This window comes from Saccopteryx leptura, chromosome 5 (genome assembly GCF_036850995.1).
Source record: "Saccopteryx leptura isolate mSacLep1 chromosome 5, mSacLep1_pri_phased_curated, whole genome shotgun sequence".
In the NCBI taxonomy this organism is placed as follows: Eukaryota; Metazoa; Chordata; class Mammalia; order Chiroptera; family Emballonuridae; genus Saccopteryx; species Saccopteryx leptura.
The window spans coordinates 204,512,937-204,537,979 of record NC_089507.1 but is presented as its reverse complement, the minus strand read 5'-3'; the positions used below and the strand labels follow the sequence as shown (position 1 = coordinate 204,537,979).

At 51.1% G+C, this 25,043-nt stretch overlaps 2 protein-coding genes and 1 long non-coding RNA gene across 3 annotated transcripts in view; 2 read left to right on the top strand and 1 right to left on the bottom strand.

Moving 5' to 3' along the window:
* Positions 1-4,700: 4,700 nt before the first annotated feature.
* Positions 4,701-12,365, top strand: MMP9 (matrix metallopeptidase 9). The gene is made up of 13 exons (XM_066387636.1): positions 4,701-4,959; positions 5,457-5,689; positions 6,022-6,170; positions 6,465-6,593; positions 6,691-6,864; positions 7,084-7,257; positions 7,581-7,757; positions 7,867-8,022; positions 8,863-9,145; positions 9,262-9,401; positions 10,056-10,206; positions 10,299-10,402; positions 12,066-12,365. Exons 1-13 carry the CDS (start codon positions 4,822-4,824, stop codon positions 12,182-12,184), a joined length of 2,127 nt encoding a protein of 708 aa, XP_066243733.1. The 5' UTR covers positions 4,701-4,821; the 3' UTR covers positions 12,185-12,365.
* On the bottom strand, positions 10,435-24,870 carry LOC136407070 (uncharacterized). The gene is made up of 3 exons (XR_010751763.1): positions 24,697-24,870; positions 10,671-10,825; positions 10,435-10,493 (listed from the first exon to the last, which is right to left on the bottom strand). It is a non-coding gene; the product is annotated as an uncharacterized lncRNA (long non-coding RNA).
* The window catches only part of SLC12A5 (solute carrier family 12 member 5), a 40,765-nt gene continuing 33,461 nt past the window's right edge, over positions 17,740-25,043 (top strand). Inside the window, exon 1 of the mRNA XM_066387633.1 lies at positions 17,740-17,896. Coding sequence (XP_066243730.1) covers positions 17,776-17,896 — 121 coding nt within the window. The 5' untranslated portion in view covers positions 17,740-17,775. The remainder of the gene's footprint in view (positions 17,897-25,043) is intronic.

Below are 25,043 nucleotides of genomic sequence, written 5' to 3'. Positions count from 1 at the left end.
TGACACCCTACCAGTGGTAGTCAACCTGGTCCCTACCACCCACTAGTGGGCGTTCCAGCTTTCATGGTGGGCGGTAGCAGAGCAACCAAAGTATAAATAAAAAGATAGATTTAACTATAGTAAGTTGTTTTATAAAGATTTATTCTGCCAAACTTAGCAAAAATTCGACATAAAGTACTTGGTAAGTAATTATTATTATATGCTTTAACTTGCTGTAACTCTGCTTTATAAATTTTATAAAGTAAAGTTACTTCCCTACTTTATAAATCACTATTATTGTGGAACCAGTGGGCGGTTAGAAAATTTTACTACTAACAGAGATACAAAAGTGGGAGGTAGGTATAAAAAGGTTGACTACCCCTGCCTTAGTTGTTCATTGATTGCTTTCTCATATGTGCCTTGACCGTGGGCCTTCAGTAGACCAAGTAACCCCTTGCTCAAGCCAGTGACCATAGGTCCAAGCTGGTGAGCTTTGCTCAAACCAGATGAGCTCCTGCTCAAGCTGGCGACCTCAGGGTCTTGAACCTGGGTCCTCTGCATCCCAGTCCGATGCTCTATCCACTGCGCCACCGCCTGGTCAGGTTCCTCCTCATTTTAAAAAAAAGATGTTATTTATTGATTTTATGGGGGGGGGAATGAGAAGTATCAACTCAGAGTTGCTTCACTTTAGTTGTTCATTGATTATTTGTTGTACGTGCCTTGATCGGGCAAGCCCAGGGTTTCGAACCAGCAGCCTCAGCATTCTGGGTTGATGTTCTACCCACTGTGCCATCACAGGCCTGGCTCCTCCTCACTTTATAGATGAAGGCATACAGAGGCAAAGTAACTTGTTGAAGGTCACACAGTCAGAAGGAATAGGAACTGGAATTTGAACCCAGGAGCTCTGATTCCAAAGTCTATACTCTCTGGCTTCCTGTTGGAGGAGCTCAGTACAGATAAGTGGGAGGCATGACAATATTATTATTAGCGCCATAAGAGTCAAATCTGGGAGCTGTCACCACCCTGGGGCTAGGAATAGCAGGTGTGTTTGTGGGTGGGGATGGGTACATGAGTGATGCTCTCCCCTGGGGAAATGTCTTGCATTGCACACACCTTTCTGCTTCATCTTAGACACAAGTGTCTTCTCAACATCCTGCTGGGGCCTCTCAGGCCTGGCTGCCCCTCCCCTCTCTGGTAGGTTTTTGAGAAACAAGCTTGGAGTTCCCCCATCCTAGAGAGTGGGAGAGATTCTTCACCTCGTGAGGCTGACCCTGGTCTGGGGGCCTGGAGTTATTAATAGCAGCCCACAGGGCTGTGTCATCCAACCGGTGACTCAGGGCTCCAGGATCAGCCCCCTCCCCATCATGATGGGACCTCCAACTGGGTGAGGGCCTTAAGAGTCCAAGCTGTGACTCTGGTCGGGATTAGAGGGTGCCCACCTGGGGGTATATCCTGCTTCCTGCCTCCTCTCCCAGGGCTTTGGTTAAACCGTGTTGTGGTATTGGAAGGAGGGGTTGGGGAAGTGGGGAAGGGGATGTGGTAACTAGAACCACTTCCTGCCATTGCTGTGTTGAAAGCCAAGCTCTCCCTAAGTTCCCCTTGATGGGGGTTGGGGAACCAGGGGGTAAAGGAGGAAGTTGGGAGGGAGTGAGGAGAGGAGGCTTCTTGCTTGGATTGACTCCAGGAATCAAGTTCAGGGGTTCCTGGCAAGGTGTTCCTTCCCTGCTCCTGAGTTGGTAAAAACAGCCAGCTGGTCCAGAGGCAATCATAATTAGAGTAGCACCAAGCACTTATTATGATGTATCAGGCACTTTATAGCTGTTAACTCACTTGACCCTTATAACCCTGTGAGGTAAGCACTGTTTTACCCTCATCTTTCAGATGGGGGAACTGAGGCACTGACTAGTTATGCTGACTACTCAGACCACACAGTAGATCCATGCCAGAGTTGAGATGTGAACTTAAGCAGCTTTGGCTCTGGAGTGAAGCTCTTGGCTACCATTCCTTATTGTCCCCCACATTCAGTCCCTGGCTTGCTCTGTGACCTAAGAGAGGCAAATTCTCCACTCTGGGCCTGCCTCAGTTTCCTCATCTGCATGATGGGGCAGTTGAAGTAGATGACTATGGCTCCCTCTGGTGATGTTTGTCTCTCTGGTAATGAATTAATTGCTCATCTGATTTCTCCCCTACTGGACTCTCAGCTCCATGAACACAGGACAGCAACTGCCTTGGTCACTGTTGTATTCTCAGTTCTTAACACAATGCCTGGCCTGTAAACGCTCAGCCAATATTTGTTGAGTAAGTGGCCTTGAAATGTTTGAGGGTCTTGGATTGATGACGATCAATGGTTTGAGTATATGATGAGAAAGTTTTAGATCATTTACGTACAAAAATCAACATATGTCAGTGGGGGTGACTTTGCCCCTCCCACCCACCCAGGGGACATTTGGCAATGTTTGGCAATATTTCTGGTTGTCACAACTGGCAGGGGGAGGTGCTACTGGCATCTAGTGGGTGGAGGCTGAGGATACAATAGGATGGCCCCCACAACGAAGAATTATCCAGCCCAAAATCCATAGTGCTATTTTGAGAAATGTGACATATCTTCATAGATATGACATATTTTGTACAACTGATGGCAAGTTGGGGGTGGCTCATGAATTCTCCTAAAGCCCGTGTCTGCCTCCAGATGAAGACCCTTTGATTAAAGGGTCTCTTTGTTTCCATCTCTAAAGTCAAAATCATATTGCTCTGTCTCCACACTCTCAAGTCAGGATTATAGTCCCCCTGGGTCCCTTGTCCTAGCCTCTGATTCCCCAAAGGCCTAAGCCTCCTCTATGATTCTCAGTGGGTGCAGGGAATTAGGGGAGAAGGGTCTAGGCTTTAAGTCCCCTCTATCCTATCCCCCCACTCCCTCCGACCCTAGTTACCTCAGTTCTCTGTAAGTGGCCATAAACATGTAAGGCTTCAGAACTAGGGAGCCCTAGGCTTGAATCTTGGTTTTGTGTATTAACTCTCTGGATGCTTAAGGCAGGCTCCTTAACTGCTCTGAGCCTCAGTTTCCTCTCCTGGAAATGAGAGAGTTGCTCATTCAACCTCCCTCCCAGATGGTGGTGAGAATGCAATGAGATGCTCATAGGGAACTTATCACAATACTCCACAGGAAATCTCCGAAAATGCATTATTATATATTATGGCTCAGAGGTGAAGTGACTTGCCCAAGGTCACACAGCTGGGGAATGGCAGAGCTGGGATTGAAAACCATGCCTGTGTGACTCATTAATTAGTGAACTCTACAGTTTCCACTTTCCTATGGGGAAGCTAATTGTCTCTGTCTCACAGGCTTATTTATGAGATAAGCCTATAAAGTACCTGGCACAGAGGAAGCTCTTTAAATACAGCTTGTTGAATTTTTATTGTTGTCCTTTCCAAAGAATGCCTTGGAGAAGGCTGTTGTGGACCCTGCCCCACACTGGCTGGCTGGGAAGAAGGAAGGAAGGGAGGCTGCTGGTTTTATTGGCATAAGTGGTGACAATTAGAGCTGGTGCTTGAGTGGGTGAAGCAGGGCTAGCGAACTGAAAAGGCTCCTGGAGATCATTCACCTCCCTCCACCCCCATTTTACAGTTAAAGAGTCCAAAGTCCAGAGAGGGAAAGGTATTTACTCTAGGACTAGGTCACACAGCAGATTAGAGCCCGAGACCCGTCTCCTGATTCTAAGTTGGAATCATGATCTTGGCCCAGATAATTAAAAGCCATCATGCAGGCCTGTTGCTAACTTGCAACAAATAGTGTGTTAAACATCTTATGCGCCTGACCTGTGGTGGCGCAGTGGATAAAGCGTCGACCTGGAAATGCTGAGGTCGCTGGTTCAAAACCCTGAGCTTGCCTGGTCAAGGCACATATGGGAGTTGATGCTTCCAGCTCCTCCCCCCTTTCTCTCTCTCTGTCTCTCCCTCTCCTCTCTAAAAAAAAAAAAAAATGAGTAAATAAAAAAAAACAAAAAACATCTTATGCGTTTGATCTCATTTTATCTTCGCATCAATTTAGGAACAAAGGGCCTTTTTTACAGCGAGGAAGCAAGTTCAGAGTGGTGAGGACATTTGCCCAGGGCACTGAAGGAAAAGAGTAAAGCGTGTCTGCTGCCTTCCGGATGCTACGAACTCCCTCCACTCCCTCCACTACCCCGAAGGAGTCAGCCCCTGAAGACAGGGGGTTGCCCCAGTGGAATTCCCCAGTTTCTGCCCAGCAGAGCCCACTTGTTTCAGGCCAGCTGGAGCAGGGAGAGGAAGCTGAGTCAAGGGAAGTGTCCAGGGAGAAGAAGAGTGGGTAGAGCCTGGCAGGAAGAGGAGGAGCCTCCGCAGGGGTTCTGATCCCGAAGGGGGATCACTAAGTTCAGGAAAAAAACTCAGAGAATCTTGCATCCCCTTTCCTTGAGGCTTTCAGATGGAGGACTCAGAGAGAATCCTCCGCCTCATCTCCCTCCCTCTCTTTCATAAAGTTCTCACCAGCTGTGCAATTTACAAAACCCAATCTTCCTCTATGGGCATGTGGTTTCCTGTGGGTCTCTGTGGGTCTGGGGTCCTGCCTGACTCAGCAATGGGGACTGTGGGCAGCAGGGAAAGGAGGAGGTGGTGTAAGCCCTTTCTTTGCGCTCTCATGCTGGGACTGCTAACACACACACACACACACACACACACACACACACACACAAGCACACACCTCATCCCCTGAGTCAGCCCCTGCCTGGCCTGGCTGGGAGGGGCGGGGTCACTGATTCAGTTAGAAGCGCCTCCTTAAAGCCCCCACAAGGGCAGCTGCAGCCAGACACTGCTACCCTCACCATGAGTCCCTGGCTGCCCCTGGTCCTGGCACTGCTGGCGCTAGGCTGTTGCTCTGCTGCCCCCAGACCACGCCAGCCCACCACTGTGGTCTTCCCAGGAGACCTGCGAACCAGTCTCACAGATAAGCAGCTGGCAGAGGTAAGGAAACACCTCAGTCAGGCGTTGGACTACCAGGGAAGGCACGGGGCCTCAGGAGCTACTTTGGGCCACACTGGGAGTGATGGGCCTGTCTAGAGAAGAGAGGTGTCTAAGGTCAGGCACCGGAAGAGGGTGTCCTGTGGAGGCTCTGGGCAGCAGTGGCTAAGAATGGGTTAATGAGGGTTTCCTAGGGGGACAATCAGAAATGATGTGGGGGGAATATTTGAGGGTTCTGGAGTGGGCATGGACTGGGAGTGAAGAAGGGTAAACCCAAGGGGTAGGCATGGCCAGGAGCATTCGGGGCTGGGTGGGAACTAAAGGTTGTCTTCAGGGAGGGGAGACCCTTGGGTGGGCACAAGCACTGATGCCCAGGGTACCAAGTTGTGGGTACAATGCCTGTTGCTAGTCCCTGAGTTCCTGGGTGGGTGGAGTTCTGGCCCAGCAGGGCAGAGAAAGGGAGTCAGTGATCTGGGATGTCTCTGCCCCTCCACCCACAGGAGTATCTGTACCGCTATGGCTACACTAAAGCGGCCGAGATAAGGGACAACGAGCAGGCCCTGAGTCTAGCGCTGCGGCGCCTCCAGAAGCAATTGGCTTTGCCAGAGACTGGTGAGCTGGACAGCACCACCCTGGAGGCTATGCGAGCCCCGCGCTGTGGCGTCCCAGATGTGGGCAAATTCCTGACGTTTGAGGGCGAGCTCAAGTGGCGCCACCAAAACATCACGTACTGGTGCGCAGCGGGGTCCCCAAGGGGCGGGCGGGGTGGGGCGGAGAGCTCGCCTGGGCACCAGACGAACATGTCCTGCCCCAGACCCATCCCTGGGTTTCACTAAACGTGCAGCCTGGGGCAAGTGGCACTACCGCTGAGCCTCCGTATCCCCTTTAGGGAACTGGGTCTCACAGTCTGAGTCCTCCTGCCAGGGCCATTGTGAGTGTCCAAAGAGAAAAATGCACCTGACTGCTTTATTGATGAAAGCCGGGAGCTGAAGTCGCTGAGTCGCTGCTGCCCCGGCTCCGGCCTCTTACTTCTGGCTGGATTCTGTCCTCCTGCCTTTCCGACAGGATCCAAAACTACTCGGAAGACTTGCCGCGCGACGTGATCGACGACGCCTTTGCTCGCGCCTTCGAGGTCTGGAGCGCGGTGACGCCGCTCACCTTCACTCGCGTGTACGGCCTGGAAGCCGACATCGTCATCCAGTTCGGTGTTCGGGGTGAGGAAGCGAGAAGAGACAAGCCAGAAGGGTTGGGGACGGGGACAGGGACGAGGAGGGAGGACCACGGAGAGAGTCGAGGGGCACCGGGCCCGGCTCTTTCCTGCCTGTGCCCGCAGCCTTGGCCGCGCTCGCCCTAGGGCGCCCTCTCCTGCGCGGCACTGCGTAACGCGGGGCGCGAGGCTGGCGGTCGGCGGGATGGCAGCCCTCACTCAGAACAGCGCCCCCTGGGAGCGCACGGCTGCACAGCGGCACCCGGCTAGCTCTCTTCTTTGCTTCCATCTGTTTCTTCAGAGCACGGAGATGGGTATCCCTTCGACGGGAAGGACGGGCTCCTGGCACACGCCTTTCCTCCTGGCCCGGGCATTCAGGGAGACTCCCATTTCGACGATGAAGAGCTGTGGTCTCTGGGCAAGGGCGTCGGTGAGATTCCGCGTCGCCGCGGCCCCATTCCCTTTCCTTCTCGCGGTTGTCGCCGGCTGCCCTGACCCCGCCCCCACCCCCCCACCCCTTCCTGCAGTGGTTCCGACCTACTTTGGAAACGCCGATGGCGCTCCCTGCCACTTTCCCTTCACCTTCGACGGCCGCTCCTACTCCGCCTGCACCACGGAGGGCCGCTCCGACGACCTGCTCTGGTGCAGCACCACGGCCCACTTTGACACGGACCGTCGGTTCGGCTTCTGCCCCAGCGAGAGTGAGTTTGGGATTGCGGCGATGGGGAGACGCTCACCCTCCGGGTCCAGGATGCTGGGTTTTCATCCCACCTCCGTCACTAGCGCGGTGTGGTTTGCAAGTCACTCTCTTGATCTCTGGGCCCAGTTTCCTCCCTTGTGAAATGAGGAGAGAAGAATGCAGAACACAGGTGGTCTGTGGGTGGGTCAATAAACTCGGGATAATATCTGGGCCTCCCCAGGACTCTACACCCAGCACGGCAATTCGGACGGCAAGCCTTGCGTGTTTCCGTTCACCTTCGAGGGCCGCTCCTACTCGGCCTGCACCACCGACGGCCGCTCAGACGGCTACCGCTGGTGCGCAACGACAGCCGACTACGACCAGGACAAGCTTTATGGTTTCTGCCCGACGCGAGGTACCTAGGCCCCGCCTGCTAGATTCAGCCCTAGTCCTCGAAACGTCTTTCTCCCACCCACCAGTTTGTCTCTCCACCTGTCACTGGTCCTCAGGACCGCCGGGACTCTTCCCGTCCTTACCAGAACCCCTCCCTCTGCCTTTCCATCGCCGCCGCCCCATCCAGGCGGCTTGGGCCAGCCTGCTGCCCTTCCTTTGGTCTCCACATCGCCCCCTAAGGCTTTAAAACTGACGCCAAGATCCTTTAGCTCCTTCTTTGGCTCCGCCCCTGGCGCCTTATTGGACTCACTCACCTGGCTCATCCAAGGTCCTGGGTCTTTTCAGTCGACTCCACGGTGACCGGGGGCAACTCGGCGGGGGAGACGTGTGTCTTCCCCTTCGTCTTCCTGGGCGAGGAGTACTCGACTTGTACCAGGGAGGGCCGCAGCGATGGGCGCCTCTGGTGCGCCACCACCTCGAACTTCGATAGCGACAAGAAGTGGGGTTTCTGCCCGGACCAAGGTGAACCTGGTTCCCAGGTTTGGGGATGGAGGTAGTGGGGAAGGGGTGTGGCGGGGGGCCTGGAGTGGGAGCCTAGGCCAGAGCTCACGTCCCAGGCTTTTCCCTCTAGGATACAGTCTGTTCCTTGTGGCTGCGCACGAGTTCGGCCACGCACTGGGCTTAGATCACTCCACCGTGCCAGAGGCGCTCATGTTCCCCATGTACAGCTACACGGAGAAGCCCCCGCTGCATGAGGATGACGTGGCCGGCATCCAGCACCTGTATGGTGAGGTTCTGAAGAGCCCAGACTCTAGAACGAGACAGACGTGGGTTCAAAAGCCAGTCCAGCCACTTCCTAGCTAGGTGACCTGGGATATACCTACAAAGTGGGGTTAATAATAGTACCTGCCTCATAAGGTTAAGAGGTTTAAATGAATTAGAATAATGCTTGGCATATAGTAAGCACCATAGAAGTGTTTGATTGTTTTTATTGTTATTATCACTTATCATTAGTATCAGGTCTTCATTTTTAAAAAATGGGATCCCTGGCTGGGTAGCTCGGTTGGTTAGAGCATCATCCAAATACATAGAGGTTGCTGGTTCGATCCCCGGTCAGGGCACATACAGGAGCAGATCGATGTTTCTGCCTGTCTCTCTTTCTCTCTCTCCATACCTATCTCTCTAAAAATCAATAAATAAAGTTAAAATAAAAAATTAGGATATTAAAGAGTCAACATCATAGGGGTTTTGTTGTTGAAGATATCACAAGTGAAATGTGAGTTTATAAAGCTTTGAGCACTGTTTGGCTCACAGGTTGAGTGTTCAAAAACACTTCTCTCCCATCTGCGGGGTACGGGATGGGGGTGTTCCTGCCTGTCTTATGTTCATGGGGCCCGACCAGGGCCTGACCCAGGGATTGGATAAATACGACTTGAATGAAAGGTGAAGGTAGGAAAGGATGAGGCTTTCTTGTCGTTGGAAGAAGGCAGGCTCCAGCATCTAAGGTGACAAGAGTGAGTACCTGTGAGGAGGGTGTTGGGAGGGGCACTGATAGGCTTTGGGGAGTAGATATTCCGTGGCACGGAGTTATGCAGGAATAGCAGTGCCTCATCTGGTGTCTCTTTAGGTCCTCGCCCTGAGCCTGAACCACAGCCTCCAACCACTACACCTGAGACTCAGCCCACTGCTCCCCCAACGGTCTGCATCACCGGTCCTCCCACTACCCAGCCCTCCGCGGGCCCCACCACCGGCCCCACAGGCCCCCCTTCAGCCGGCCCCACGGGCCCCCCCACTGCTGGCCCTTCTGCAGCCCCTACAGCATCTTTGGATCCAGCGGAGGATGTCTGCAATGTGGACATCTTCGACGCCATCGCAGAGATCGGGAATCACCTGCATTTCTTCAAGGATGGGTGAGGGGCAAGACTGTGGTGAGGGAGGGGTTTGGAGGAGGGACCTCCCTGTGGCTCCCCGCCCTCTGGTCTTTGGTTCAGTTTCAGTGGCCTTCCCTTCCCTTTTCACGTTCCAGGCGGTACTGGCGATTCTCTGAGGCCCAGGGACGCCGGGTGCAGGGCCCCTTCCTTATCAGGGACACATGGCCTGCGCTGCCCTCTAGACTGGATTCTGCCTTTGAGGAGCCGATGAGCAAGAAGATTTTCTTCTTCTCTGGTTAGTTTCTCCCATTTTCCTTTCCCTCCTCACCATCCTCACCAATCTAGGAAGACCAAGAGATCAAGAATAATCCATGAGCCTGACCAGGTGGTGGCGCAGTGGATAGAGCGTTAGATTGGGATGCGGAAGGACCCAGGTTTAAGACCCCGAGGTCGCCAGCTTGAGCGCGGGCTCATCTGGCTTGAGCAAAGAGATCACCAGCTTAGACCCAAGGTCGCTGGCTCCAGCAAGGGGTTACTCAGTCTGCTGAAGGCCCATAGTCAAGGCACATGTGAGAAAGCAATCAATGAACAACTAAGAAGTCGCAACACGCAACGAGAAACTGATCATTGATGCTTCTCATCTCTCTCCGTTCCTGTCTGTCTGTCCCTGTCTATCTCTGCCTCTGTAAAAAAAAAAAAAGAATAATCCATGAAAGTTCATGTGCGGATTTTTAAAAACGCGCCCCCTCCTGGCGAATGCAATTTAGCAAATTTAGCGGGGGCTGAATTTCAACTCCCTTCCTCACCGAACCCTTACACAATCGTATTGTTCTTGGGCACAGAGATTGCAGGCTCACTAGGCTCCTAAAGATCTCGCTGGGTTTGACATTCAAAGAGAATGTGAGCCTTCTACCTGCCCCCAGACCGATGTGACCCTTCTCCCCTGCAGGGCGCCAAGTGTGGGTCTACACAGGCGCGTCGGTGCTAGGCCCGAGGCGTCTGGACAAGCTGGGCTTCGGCCCGGAGGTGACCCAAGTCACGGGGGCCCTCCCGCGCAGCTTGGGTAAGGTGCTGCTGTTCAGCGGAAAGAATTTCTGGAGGTGAGAGCCACCGGGACCGCCGGCAGGGGGAGCCCGGGCGCTATCCACCTGTCCACCAGCTGAGCACTTGTGTCCTCACCGTTTTCCTGTAGGTTCGACGTGAAGACGCAGATGGTGGATCCCGAGAGCGCCAGCCCTGTGGACCAGATGTTTCCCGGGGTGCCCTTGGACACACATGACATCTTCCAGTACCGAGGTGACAGCTGCAGATGGGACTTTGGGGAGGATTCTTCTCCAAGATACCTCTTCACATGTTAGGCTCTCCTCCCTTAGAGATTGGTCAAATTCTGAGTGAGAAAGTAAAAGCCTCTGGCGACTGAGGCAAATGTCCCAGCACAGTTTTAGAGGTAGGGGACCTTCCCCAGATCATACAGGGACACAAGGGGACACCAGAACTAGGATCCAAATTTTCTGCCTCCCCAACTGAAAGCGTTTCCCCCTACAATACAGGACACATGGTTTACCTGAAGGCTCATTGCTTTATTAGACGATATTTGTCAAGTGCCTATAATGTGCCAGGCACTGTGCTGCCACTGGGGACATAGTGATAAATAAGGCAATTCATAGTTGTGTGTCTTTGGACAAGTCACTGTTACTCGCAGAGCCTCAGTTTCCCCATCTGGAAAATTAGGACGTTAGCTGGAGTTATACTTGCTTTCTATTCTTCACAGCTCACATGCAATCAGTTGACAAGGTCTGTTGTTTCTACCGCTGAAATATTTAATTCCACTATCTTCTTTGCAAACACCCTAGTGCAAGCCACCCTGGTTGTCCAATACTGTTAATATATTCTTTGGGAGTAGGGAAGGGTTAGGAGTGGAAGGCAATAAATAGTCTTGGGGTTGACTTCAGACCTATTCCAAGGTCAAAGAAACTAACACGATCCGAATCCTCCCCCTCCACTCCCTCCCACCACTCCTGTCATTCCTTCTGTTCGCTCCACCCACACTGGCCTTCTGGCTGCTCTTTGAACACATCAAGGTCGGTCCTTGCTTAGGGCATTTGCGCCAGTTGTTCCCTCTGTCTGGAAGGCTTTTTCCCCAGATTGTCACCAGGCTGCTTCCCTGTCATCCTTCAGGTCTCAGCACTCCAGCCACCTTTTCTGAGAGGCCTTCTCTGATTCTCATTATCTATTCCCCCACTTGCTTTTGTTTCCTCTCCAGTGTCAAAACCAATCTCACTTATTTACAGGTTTGCTTGTTAACCATCCATCTTACCCCACTCGAGCAGCGATTTTCCACATTTTTCATCTCATGGCACACATAAAGTCATTACTAAAATTCTGCAGCACCAAAAAGTATATTGTATTTTTTAACCAATCTGACAAAGAGAAAAGTATAATTTTGATTCATTCACACTGAGTAGCTATTGTTGTGTTGGCTGTTGTCACTTTTTTTTTATTTGACAATCCAAGGGAAAAGGGGTCAGTACCCCTGACTAAATAGTCAGGTATTGTATGTTTTAAAAATTCTTGCAGCACACCGGTTGAAAATAGTTGCCTAGTGTGTAAGCAACAAAAAAGCTGAGATCATGCCTGCAACTTTCCTCTTCTGTATCCCCAGTGCTTCTAACAATGCTTGGCATAATAAATATTTACTGAATGAATATTTGAATGAATAGATTCGTTGAATGAATTGTCCTGAGCCGAGCACCTACTATGTGCCAGGACTTGTGCCAGTGCTTTGAACAACAGGGTCTGTGCCCTCCAGCATCTCTGTGGGGGGGACAAAAGTGTCATATGAAAACCTTGGAAAGATCTTAGAAAGGGCACAAGGGATGAGTTGTAAAGATCTTGCTTCTGTTTCTGTATGTATATGTGGGAATCACCCCTCTTGTTTCTTTCTGCCTTTCCCCTGCAGAGAAAGCTTACTTCTGCCAGCAACAGTTCTTCTGGCGTGTGAATTTCCAGAATGAGATGAACCAGGTGGATGAAGTGGGATATGTAACCTATGATATCCTGCACTGCCCCGAGCCCTAAGGCATCCCATGCTGCTGTGCTAAAGCAGGGTGGTCCCGTGGGGACCAGCCGATGGAGAAGGAGCCAGTTTGCCGGATACAAACTGGTGGGTCTGTTCTGAAGGACAAAGGATGAGTGGAGGTGGGCTGGGCCCTCTTGTCCCACCTTCCTTTTTTGTTGGAATGTGTTTAATAAACTTGGATTCTCTAACCTTGAGGTTTATTTATGTATATATGCATGTATGCATGTATGTATGTATGTATGTATGTATGTATGTCTTTAACCAATAGTGTGCTTACTGTGGTCTGGGCAGTGTTCTAAGCACTTCATAATGACATATTTAATTCTTCTTATTAGGAAAGTATAATAGGATTATTCCTGTTTTATAGTCAATTATTTATCAAACACTTATTGAGTTCCTACATGGAGCCAGACCCTGTGCTGGGCACTAGAGAGAGAGATGTATTGCGCTATGTTTCTGTCCTCTAGGACCTCTCAGTGGTCCTCAAACTTCAGGGTGCATATAAGTACCCTTAAAACTTGCTTAAAATGCAGACTCCAGGCTCTGCTTCCAGAGAGTCTAAGTCAGTTACAAGAGTAATTCTGCAGTCAGTGGTGGTGCGATCACAGTTGGAGAGTGTGCAGTGTGTGACCCTTTATCCTTGACTTCAAGATGTGCATGCATGTATGTGTGTGTGTGTGTGTGTGTGTGTGTGTGTGTGCACAAGAGGGAGGGAGAGAGAGAGAGAGATAGAGAGAGAGAGAGATACTGTGTGTTGTGCTTAAAGTCAGGAATGTTCCCCAGCTAAGATAACATGTGAACCTGTGCTGAATCTGGAAGGATGAGCAAGTTTCCCCTGTAGAAGTAGAACTGTCTTCTAGGAGAGTTATTTACCAGGAACCTAAAGGAGCCTGCTCTCTAGCCCTCACACACAGAGAAGGATGTTGATTGTAGCCTCCTTCCTACAGTGAGAAACTGGCAACAACCTAAGTGCCCTGGGGTAAGGCAGTGGATGAATAAAATATGGACTATATGCATGATAATAGTGAAACTGACAGTTAACAGTAAACATGTTTGGCCTGGGCTGGGTAGTTCAGTGGGTTAGATTGTCGCCCCGATATGCCAAGTTTGCAAGTTCAATCCCTGGTCAGGGCACACACAAGAATCAACCAATGAGGCCCTGGCCGGTGGCTCAGCGGTAGAGTGTCGGCCTGGCGTGTGGGGGACCCGGGTTCGATTCCCAGCCAGGGCACGTGGAAGAGGCGCCCATTTGCTTCTCCACCCCCCCCTCCTTCCTCTCTGTCTCTCTCTTCCCCTCCCGCAGCCAAGGCTCCATTGGAGCAAAGATGGCCCGGGCGCTGGGGATGGCTCCTTGGCCTCTGCCCCAGGCGCTAGAGTGGCTCTGGTCGCAGCAGAGCGACGCCCCGGAGGGGCAGAGCGTCGCCCCCTGGTGGGCAGAGCGGCGCCCCTGGTGGGCGTGCCGGGTGGATCCCGGTCGGGCACATGCGGGAGTCTGTCTGGCTGTCTCTCCCCGTTTCCAGCTTCAGAAAAATACAAAAAAAAAAAAAAAAAGAATCAACCAATGAATGCATAAATAAGTGGAACAACAAATCAATGTTTCTCTCTCCCTTCCTCTCTCTAAAATCAATCAAAAAATTAAAACAGTAAACATGTTTAATTATTAGATCATAGAGTCTAGAAATATAGGTATACGCTTTAATTAAATGTTTCAGTTGCTCTGCTTGTCATTTGGTTTATAGTCAAAGTCAAAAGTTAAAAAATATGTTAATTATATTCTAGAGGCCTGCCTGTAAAACAAAGTTTAGGAAAAAGTTTAAAAGTACACTTCGCTTGAGATAACAGATGAATGTAGCTAGTTAAGCACAAAAACAACAGCTTAAACAATAACGAAAAGTCACAGATGTTTACTTTCTCCTTTTGCTTTAAAAATAACATCACTGATGCACAATTATGAGGTATTTTTCAGAATCTTGGTTCCACAACCTGGTTTGATCACCTCACCACAGTGAAGAAGATAACAGAAAGATGATGTCAGGAACTAAATTAATCAGACTAAGGAAAACTGCTGAGGCTTGGACAAGAATTAGCCAATCAGAGTCATCTGTGACCCCAACCCCTAACCCTCAATCTTTGCCTTTAAAAACCTTTGGGTTTTTTAAGCCATCAACGAGTTTGAATTTTGAGCACTAGTTTGCTGTTCTCCTGGCATGATACTCAATCAATACATCGCTTTCATTTTCTACCACAAAACTCCGTGTTTGGTGTTTGGCTCTGCGGTGTGTTGAGTGGGCAGACGCTCTTCCATTCGGTGACAATAGTAGCTACCCTAGTGCAGCCCTGACTCTGCCAGGCACTGTTCCATGTGCTTTCTTTGTGTTAACACAGCTAATCTTAAATCTCAATCTACCCTATGAGACAGGTACTACTACTACCTTACTACCTTATCGGTACTGTTTTTATTGCCATCACCCCCTCATTTTACAAATGAGGAAACTGAGGCATAGCTCACCTGAAGTCTCACAGCTAGTGAGTGGTGATAGTGGGATTTGAGTGTGTGCTCTTGATGCAAATGCTGGGAGAAGAGAAAAAGCAGGCAGTGTTGGGCAACTGCACATGGCACAAATGGTTTAAGCAGGTGGATGAGAGGGGAGCAGAGAAGATTTTGAAGTTCTTCTTTTTAAAATTTACTTGTTGATTTTTTAGAGAAAGGTGTGAGGGGGCAGAAAACACTAATTCCTAGTAGTTGCTTCCTGTATGTACCTTGACCAGGCAAGCCCAGGGTTTCAAATCAGCGACCTCGGGCTTTCCAGGTCAACGCTTTATCCACTGCACCACCACAGGTCAGGCATTGGATTGATTTAGATAGTAACAGTGGTCTGGACTAGATGAGAGAAGGTCTGAATGCCAGGCTAGATCAGATGCACTTGATCTCAAAGGATGACAGAGGGACTTGTCTGAAGGATGGGGCAGGTCAGTGGAGGTAATGAGCTTGATCATATTTGAACATCTTCTGAACGTGGGGTTCAAGTGGGAGTTTAAGGAGGGTTTCAGAGAACTTCCAAGCGTCTTCTGGATGGAGCCCCTCTCTCCTAACTCATCCATTTCTTGCACAGGAATGACTCACTTCCATTGGCATATAAACAATCCTTATTATGGCAAAAACAAAAACATTCTTTACTATGGCTTTTTTTTTTTTTTTTTTTTTTTAACAGAGACAGAGAGAGTCAGAGAGAGGGATAGACAGACAGGAACGGAGAGAGATGAGACACATCAATCATTAGTTTTTCATTGCAACACCTTAGTTGTTCATTGATTGCTTTCTCATATGTGCCTTGACCGTGGGGCTACAGCAGACCGAATAACCCCCTTGCTCGAGCTAGCGACCTTGGGTCCAAGCTGGTGAGGTTTGCTCAAACCAGATGAGCCCGTGTTCAAGCTGGCGACCTTGGGGTCTCGAACTTGGGTCCTCCACTTCCCAGTCCGACGCTCTATCCACTGCACCACCGCCTGGTCAGGCCTTACTATGGCTTTTTTTCCCCCTTACTATGGCTTTTTTTTTTCTCTGAAGCTGGAAATGGGGAGAGACAGTCCGACAGACTCCCGCATGCGCCCGACCGGGATCCACCCGGCACGCCCACCAGGGGCGATGCTCTGCCCACCAGGGGGCGATGCTCTGCCCCTCCGGGGCGTCACTCTTTTGCGATCAGAGCCACTCTAGCGCCTGGGGCAGAGGCCAAGGAGCCATCCCCAGCGCCCGGGCCATCTTTGCTCCAATGGAGCCTTGGCTGCGGGAGGGGAAGAGAGAGACAGAGAGGAAGGAGGGGGTGGGTGGTGGAGAAGCAAATGGGCGCTTCTCCTATGTGCCCTGGCTGGGAATCGAACTCAGGTCCCCCGCATGCCAGGCCAACGCTCTACCACTGAGCCAACTGGCCAGGGCCCTTACTATGGCTTTTTTTTTTTTTTTTTTTTTTTCATTTTTCTGAAGCTGGAAACAAGGAGAGACAGTCAGACAGACTCCCGCATGCGCCGGACCGGGATCCACCCGGCACGCCCACCAGGGGCGGTGCTCTGCCCCCCAGGGGGCGATGCTCTGCCCATCCTGGGCGTCGCCATATTGCGACCAGAGCCACTCCAGCGCCTGAGGCAGAGGCCACAGAGCCATGCCCAACGCCCGGGCCATCTTTGCTCCAATGGAGCCTTGGCTGCAGGAGGGGAAGAGAGAGACAGAGAGGAAAGCGCGGCGGAGGGGTGGAGAAGCAAATGGGCGCTTCTCCTATGTGCCCTGGCCGGGAATCGAACCCGGGTCCTCCGCACGCTAGGCCGACGCTCTACCGCTGAGCCAACCGGCCAGAGCTACTATGGCTTTTTAATATTCTTTGGACCCCTGACTCTCTCTAGATACTGTTCCATTTCTCAACTCCTTATCTCCATCCATAGTAGAACTTCCTGAAAGTATGGATTTTGACTCTGTCTCCACTTCCTTAATTCCCACTCTCTTAACTGCTTCTAGCCTGGCTCCCACCCCACTACATTACTGAAATCGCTCTCTTCAAAGCCCACCCATCATCTTTCTGTAGCCAGATGCTACAGAAAGAACAGTGGGTACTCCTCTGTGTTCATCCTATTCCATCTCCCAGGTTCTTTGACACAGTTGATCATGTCCTTCTTCCTGAAATTTTCTTCACTTGGCTTCTGCGACATCTCTTAGTCTTGTTTCTCCTCTCACCTCACTGGCTGGATCTTCCTCTTTTCAAACTCTAAATGATAGTGTGCCCTTGTGTCCTTGGACTTCTCTGTGTACACTCATTCCCTGTGATCTTGTCTAGCCCCACAAGCTTTAAGTAACATCTCTGAAATTTTCTCCCCAGCCTTAGCCTTTTCCCCAAACTCCAGACTTGTATGTTCAACAGCTGAGCCTGCATGATCCTTATGTAACTAGTTGGCATCTCAACAGGTCCAACTGAACTCTTGGGCCCCACCTTCCAAGCATGCTTCTGCATCAGTCATCACCCTTTAGTAAAAGACAACATCATCTGCCCTCAATCATGCTTAAAACCTGGTCAGTCCTAAGATCCAGGAATCAGTTAAACTCTTTATTCTAGTAGAGTTTCTCAACCTCCGCACTAATTTGAGCCAGATAGTTCTTTGTGGGGGACTGTAAAATGTTTGGTGTCCTCCTCTAGGAGGTAGCAGGATCCGTGGACAGATGCCAGATCCAACCAGGGTTAGTCCTCCTTCCTGTACCATGGATCTCAACACGGGGCGGAGGGTGGGGGGTTAGTGCAGGGAGCTGATAGTAAACCTGTGGCTCATGGTCAGGAAGCCTTGGTACAAGCCAAGATGGTGCAAGTTGCCTCTACCACTAGATGCCAGTACCATCTTCTCTCCCGTCGTGACAACCAAAGATGTCTGAAACATTGTCAGCACAGCGGACACTAGGACCCTGCGCGGCACCGCGTCCGGCGGGGGGCGGTGGGCGGGGGTTGGGGGTGGGGGTGGGGGGAATCTGCTCTTTCTGCCTCCTAGAGCCAGGCTGTGGCCACTTGTGCGATCCGGGCTGTACTGCGGTCGCCCGGCCCCTTTCTGCACAATGAGCCGCAGGTTCACTGTCACCTCGCTGCCTCCAGCGGGGCCCACAGGGACCCCTGAACGAGAGTCCCACAGGCATTCGGCCGCTGATATCCGCCACCTCTCTAGGGAAGACGCCAAAGGTAGAGGCCGCAGGGGGCGGGGCCTGCAGCAGTGGGGCGGGGCGAGAGAAGGGGAGGTGCCACAGTAGGCGGGTCTTCTGTTGGAAAGGGTGGGGGGGGGGGGGTGTTCCAGCCGAAGGCTGAATGTGGGAGAAGAGCTGAGCTGAGACCTAGCCGGGGAGCGGGGTAGGAGGGAAGAGGGATAGAAATTGTGAAGGGAGGGCCCAGATTCGAGGTGGGCGGGGCCACGGTAAGAGACTGGGGCCAGAGGCGAAGAGGTGGATCTTGTGATGGAGGGGATAGGGGGATAGAGCCAAGGCAGAGGGGTGGGAAGAGGGGCTGGGCTGCAGGGCACTAAAGGGGCGGAGTCATCTCTGGTCAGAGTGGAGACCAAGAGGAGAGAAGGTGGAACCAGGAATTGCGGGGTGTGTGTGTGGGGGCAGTGTGATTGAGGGATGGTACAGAGCCAATGGGAGTAGATAGGACTAGCTCAGTTTGGGACCAGAAAAGGGGTTGTGCCAGGAGGATAGGGGTGAGGTCAGGTTGGGGTTGGGGTTGAGGGCGGGAGGAAAAATAAGTCCAGGTCACTAAGGCAGCTGCTGGGTCCGTCAGTTATTGGTGCCTGGCAGATCCTCCAATCTTCCGCCTCCCTGGAGGCATCGTGGACAGCGCCGGGTAGCCCAGGAAGGAGACGGGAGAAAGAGAAGTTAGTTTAGGCCCCGGGCAGCTAGATCCTGGGAGGAGCCCTTGGGGACTCCATCTTGACCCTCAGGGACCCATTTAGGTTCCTCTGCTCCAGGACCAGAAGGATTAGGTGGAGCCAGTTCAGGAGGGATTGGGGGCATCTTCTAGGGCCCAATGCAATGGAAATTACAGACAGGGTACAGAAGAGAGAGGAGGGGCAGGATCCTTCTAGCCTTCTTTTTTTTTTTTAATAATTTTGAGAAGGTTCTTTTTTTTAATTTTTAATTTTTTTATTTTTTATTTATTCATTTTAGAGAGGAGAGGGAGAGACAGAGAGGGAGAGAGAGAGGAGAGACAGAGAGAGAGAAGGGGGAGGAGCTGGAAGCATCAACTCCCATATGTGCCTTGACCAGGCAAGCCTAGGGCTTTGAACTGGCGATCTCAGCATTCCAGGTTGATGCTCTATGTACTGTGCCACCACAGGTCAGGCTCCTTCTAGCCTTCGGTTAAGAGTATACATCCTGGATGCACACACTCCTCAGGGGGCCCTTGTCAGGGGTTTCCTCCTGGCTCTGTGCCCCTTAGATCTGTAACGAACGTGGCTAATGGAGTGGCCGGGAGGAGGAAGAGCCTCCCCGGGCCGCCAGGGGTCGCTGCTGAGCCGCAGGTGAGCTCACCCTGATTCCAGTAAAACTAAGCACCCCCAGGGGCCCTTCAGAGGTTTCTTTGGCGAATCCCTCCACAGGGCCCCAGCCCGTGAACCAACCTCTCTTGGACGTGGCCACTCAGATTCTTCATCTTTTCCATAATCTGTCTGCTCTGTTTCTCATTTTCATGAGGGTCCTTATCATCCCTTCCAGATTTAAAAGTTAGAATTTAAGGAGCCATTCTCAATGCCTCCTTTTCTCTTTCCAATGAGGGAGGTCCTCCCATCTTGACCACTCTACCTCCAAAACTCCTGAATATAGCCACATCTCTCTTCCTTTCAGCATTCCCCTGGCCCAGACCTCCATGGGGCCTCTTCACGGCCACCACCACAGCCTCCTCACTGGTCTGCCTGCCTCCAATCTTATCCTAAGTGTGTTCCATACAAACTCCACATTGCTTTAGGATAAAAGTCAAACTGTTACTCAAACATTTTCTTCCTGAGCTCTTTGTATACCTGTCCTTGTTCATTTGCCATAGCCAGGGAAACTCCTACCCCCTCCGTAAGTTATAACTCAACTAACCATCTGAAAAACTTGTTTGCTTTTCCTTGCTCCCAGGAAGAGGCAGTCATTTCTCTCCTGCCCACCCACTGCATCATTAGGGGACATGTGTCAATGGGTGACACATGTGTATCTCTTGCATCTCAAGGGCAGGGACCATATCGTTTCCTAAAAATGTATTCTTTATTATCTTTATTTAGTTTAATTTACTTATTTCTTTTAGTTAAAGTATAGTTGATATACAGTATTATGTTAGTTTCAGGTGTACAATATACTATACCTTACAAAGTGATCACCATGATAAGTCTAATGACCATCTGTCACCATGCAAAGTTATTATGATATTATTGACTATATTCCTTATGCTGTGCATAATATCCCTGTGACTTATTTATTTTGTAACTGGAAGTTTGAACCTCTTAATCCTCTTCACTTTTTTCACCAATCCCCTCGCCCTCTTCCCTTCTGGTAACAATCAGTTTGTTCTCTGTATTTATGAATTTGTTTTTCTGCCTTGTTCTGTTTCTTCATTGGTTTTATTTTTTTTCCTGGATTTTGCATATAACTGAACTTATATGGTATTTATCTTTCTCTGTATGACTTAGCATAATATACCCTCTAGCTCCATCCACGTTGTCGCAAGTGGCAAGATTTCGCTTTTTTTTATGGCTGAGAAGGGACCACATTCTTTTATCTTTGTGTTCCAAGTTCCAACCCACAGCCTGGCACTTAGCAGGGGCTCAATGCTCATCAGATGAGAGGGGGAGTGGCTGTAGGCTCCTGCGTCTCCTACTCCTGCCTTCTCTCCTCCCATTCCTCATCCCCTGGCCTGAGAATAAGACGGTCCTCTCTCTCATCTTCACTTTCAGTTTTGGGTGTGCAGGTGTCTGAGCAAACCGAATGTGAATCTGGAAAGCTGTGTGCCTGTGGCAGAGGCAGTGTGTGTGTGTGTCTTGAGGGAGGAGCATCCCACACTAGTTCTGATGACCTGTGGGTTGGTGACTCAGTGTTTATGTGTGTCACTGTATGCTAGTGTATCGATGGGCATGTTGATGCGTGTATTTCTGTGTCTATCTGTGTGGCAGGTACCTGTGTGCTGAGTTTATTGGAAGTTCCATCTGGAGAATGATTTGGGTGACTTTTAACCTTTTAAGGCCCCAAGACAGCCTCCAGTTTCTCCTCCTTGATAGGTCACTGCATAGGGAACTGGACATAAGGGCTCCCTAGTGCGGTGGTCGGCAAACTCATTAGTCAACAGAGCCAAATATCAACAGTACAATGATTGAAATTTCTTTCGAGAGCCAAATTTTTTAAACTTAAACTATATAGGTAATTACATTCCTTATCGAGGTAGCGCCTGCACATGGTATTTTGTGGAAGAGCCACACTCAAGGGGCCAAGGAGCCGCATGTGGATCCTGAGATGCAGTTTGCTGACCAGGGCCCTAGGGGAACCAAACATCTGACGATATCTTTCTCCCAGTTGTTCTTGTATCATTCCGCTGGCCCCAGGAAGGTACTTCCCCACCTTTTGTCCTCACCCAGGCCCACAGGGAGGGATGGCAGCATGTGCAAGGTGGCGGAAGGCTTGTGGAAGGTTTTGCAGATCACTTGTATATGAGCATGGCCTTTCATTCTGGACTAGGGGAGTGGAGGTTGTCCTTGGAGGTGCTTCCAGCTGCCAGGGATCATCTAGAGGTGGGAGCGTGACTTACAGAATTGAAGGGAGCACATCAGAGGCTGAGCCTCCAATCTACGACTAACCCTGCAGTGCAGCCGCGATGCCTCGGTTGTTTCATTTGTATCATGGGAAGACTGATGGTGTCTTGGCTGGAGAGAAGTGGACCTGACCAGCTGTTACAACTCTGAGCCCCTCACCCGTTCCTTTCTACCACTCTCTGCTGTGCCTCAGTTTCTCATGGAGGAAGGCAGGGTACAAAAAAGAGGCCTGGGCCTGGGTTAGGACCAACAGGATTTGGGATGTGTCCTCATGGAGTGAGAGGGACCCAACACGGGTCCTTCATGCTCTAGTTCAGGCTCTGTGTATGGCCTTGGGCACATTGCTTCCCCTCTCTGGGCCTCAGTTCCCTCATGTATAGTATAAAGGAATCAACCAGGAAACTACAGGACGGTCTTTCTAACCATAAACAGGCTAAGAGTCTTTGATGATCTAGATGGGTGAAGTTCTCTGCCTCCCTCATTCCCAAGCCTCAGGTTTCAGTCTGTCTATCTATAAACTGGGAAGAATGACACTGGGCTATTGGTGTAAATATCTGATCTAGAGATCTCCAACCTGTCCAAGGACTTCTTCAGTCACCCCCTCTTCAAGCCAGGATCCAGAACCTCACTGCCCAGTACCTCAGCCTAAGGTGAGCCCTGGGAATCTCCATGGCAACAAACTGGTTATGAACGGGGCTGCAGTTGCCATGGTGATGGGCCTCTCTCTCTCTCTCTCTCTCTCTCTCTTTCTCATCCCCCTCAGCTCCCCTCCTCTCTTCTCAATGAACCAGAGCGATCTGGGGGCTTCAGCTCTCCAGGTGGGGTGGGGGTGGGGGTGGGTGCGGTGAGAAGGGGGCCCAGATTGAGAAAGAGGAAACATGGGCTGAATCTGTAGGGGAACAGGGGGCTGTTGGGGTGCCATTGTCATGGTGACAGGGCTGCAGCCTGTTAATTAAGCCCCCGGTTGCCACGGAGACGATGGTGGTTGACGTGCTCTGCGGCGAGCCCTGTGTGTGGAGTGTGCTGTGCGCTGGACGCAACAATTCACTGTGAGGGTTTGGTTCTGGAGGACGGCGTGCAGGTGGGGAGAGAAGCACAGAAGGGAGGTCAGGGCCGTGGCTCCGTGAGGTCAGAGCTGGGGGCGGGTGGTTTGGCCGTGGGATAATGGTGCGGAGAGAAGGATGTATAGGGATTGAGTCACTGGGAGGAACACTGTGCCTGCCTGCCGTGGAAGGAGGACCCAGTCAGGTGACTCCAGCTTCCTCCTAACAGCTTTTCATGCTGCTTCCGTGGACGGAAACCCTCGGCTGGAGATCGAGGAGCTGGATTCTAGTTCCCAGTCTGCTACAAGTTCACCCCATGAAGAAAATGAGCACCTTTTCATTTCTTGATTAACTTCCCTATAAATGGGGACTAATAAAAAATAATTTACACAACTCTCTTGCAGTTCCCCAGTCCTGAGAGTTAGGAAGCAGCTTCTCTGAACTTTGCTTCTCTCTGAGAAGCTGCTGGGAGAAGGGATCAGATTTAGACTCCAAGTTCAGAAATAGGACCCTGCTCAGCTCTGTATCTTGTGTTGCTTTCATGAGAGGGTTCTCCTCTCCCTCGATCTTCCTCGGGCTCTGGGTGGGGATGGGGGTGCTGAGCCGGCAGCCATGTTCCAGGAGCTCAGAGCTGAGGGACATCTCGCTGGTGACCTTCCTGACCAAGGCCAAGCTGGCAGTGCACGAGGTGGCTGCAATGTATTTTCGCAAAGCCTCACCGCAGAGCATTGGCCTGAGGCCAGAATAAGGACCAGTCTTTTTGGCAGGTGGGGGGTGTGAGATTGAATGGCTGGGGTCTGCCCTGGGGGCAGTGACCTCACTTGGTCTGTGCTCTTTGAGAAGGGCTCCATGGCATTAGTCTGAGATAAGTGCGGAGAGCACCGAGAGTTTCCAGGGAGGGAAGATGTCCCATGGATTATCCAGCTTCTCCTTTCATTTTAAAGATGGAGAGAGGACCTGTCTTGCCTGGGGATATGCAGAGTTTGGGGGCAGAGGGCAGGATGGCAGCATCATTTCCTGAATCCCAGATGCCTCATGAGCTAGGAGCGCTGGTGAGGGTGGACAGATGGGATACCCAGGGGAGGAGGAGTCATCCTGCTTTCACCTGGGCTCCCTTGGGATTTAGGTTTCCCCCGTGGGTGGGCTCAGTCCCTCGGTGACTAGGGCTTTGGGTCACAAGTGAGGGAAAATACCACCAGGAGAACACCCCAAACCTTGGATTGCTGGGAAAACCCCCTCAACATTTAATTTATTTCACAGCATATCCCAGGCAAGCATGCTACCTGTTTTACTGTGTTACCTGTCTCTGTAGAGTAGAGGAAAGTCATAATGCCGCCGTTGCTGGTGGTGTGTGTAGTGGAGTGCTTAGAAGTTCTTGAACACTGGCCTACCCACCTGCTCTCTTTTTAACCTCTGTCACCAATCCAAACTTACTTTGCTTTTTTGGGTATTGTTTTCCTCTCTGGGAAAGCCAATATCAATTTTCACACCTGTCTGAATAGCTAGCTCTTCACCCTAAAGTCCTGCCAGCATCCACAGAGCCCAGTGGTGGCGAAACCTTATTGGTGGATCCCGCAGAGACCCCTGTCAGTCAGTTGCGGAAGACTCTGCGGTTGACTCCATCTGAAGCCCCTGACAAACGTGAGCAGGGTAATTGGAGCCATGGGCCCTGTCCATGGTTCTGAACTAGAACTGGGTCACCAGTCTTATGGACTATGGAAGGCCCCCCCCTTCCCCTCGTCCAGTTGCAAGCCAAGAGGCCACTCCAGTCTGGTAACTCTGAAGCCTGCGCTCGAGAAAAGGGAGAAAGCTCATTTCAGACCCAGTCCCTGTTTCTTTTTGAGTAGCCAAGAATCAGAGGACTTTTTTGTTGGAGGCAGGATCAGTTTAGAAAGAGGTTGTGTTGAGGATGAAGGGGCTTAAACCGGAATAAAGCAACCTGTATCCTAAACCAAGTTCTGCCATTCACTGGCATTGTGTCCACATGCAATCATTTATTTCTCCTCGTTGGGACTTAACATTCTCATCCGTAAAATGAAAGCTGGGCATTAGGTAAGATGATGGATGCCATCCCTTCCAGCCCTGGAACTCTACTGGAACTTAGAGGGCTAGTGTCAGGGGCTAACCAGGGTGAGTCTGAAAATTACTTCCCCTTAATCTGTTCTCACCCTTTGATGTTTAGCTCTTCCAGAGACTCAAAGGGTCCAAACCTCTGACGCTGCTTTCTGCGATGTCTCCACCGCCGTTCCAGCCTGGATCTAGGGATGCTGAGGGGGTCCCAGGACAGTCAAGCTTTGGGGGGACCTGCGTCAGGGTAGGGAGAGGAACACAGACAGCATGTCAGTTCTGGAATCCTCAGAAAGCAATCCAGGATTAAGGGATTAGACACTCCTGCCCCAGGAGAAAATCTGGTCCCAAATCGACAGGCGGCCTCATTACCCCCTCCCCCACTCTGTCCCTGGCTTGCCTCTGACTGGCTTGCCTTCCCTAGAGCCTGCACCATCCCTGGTGGGAA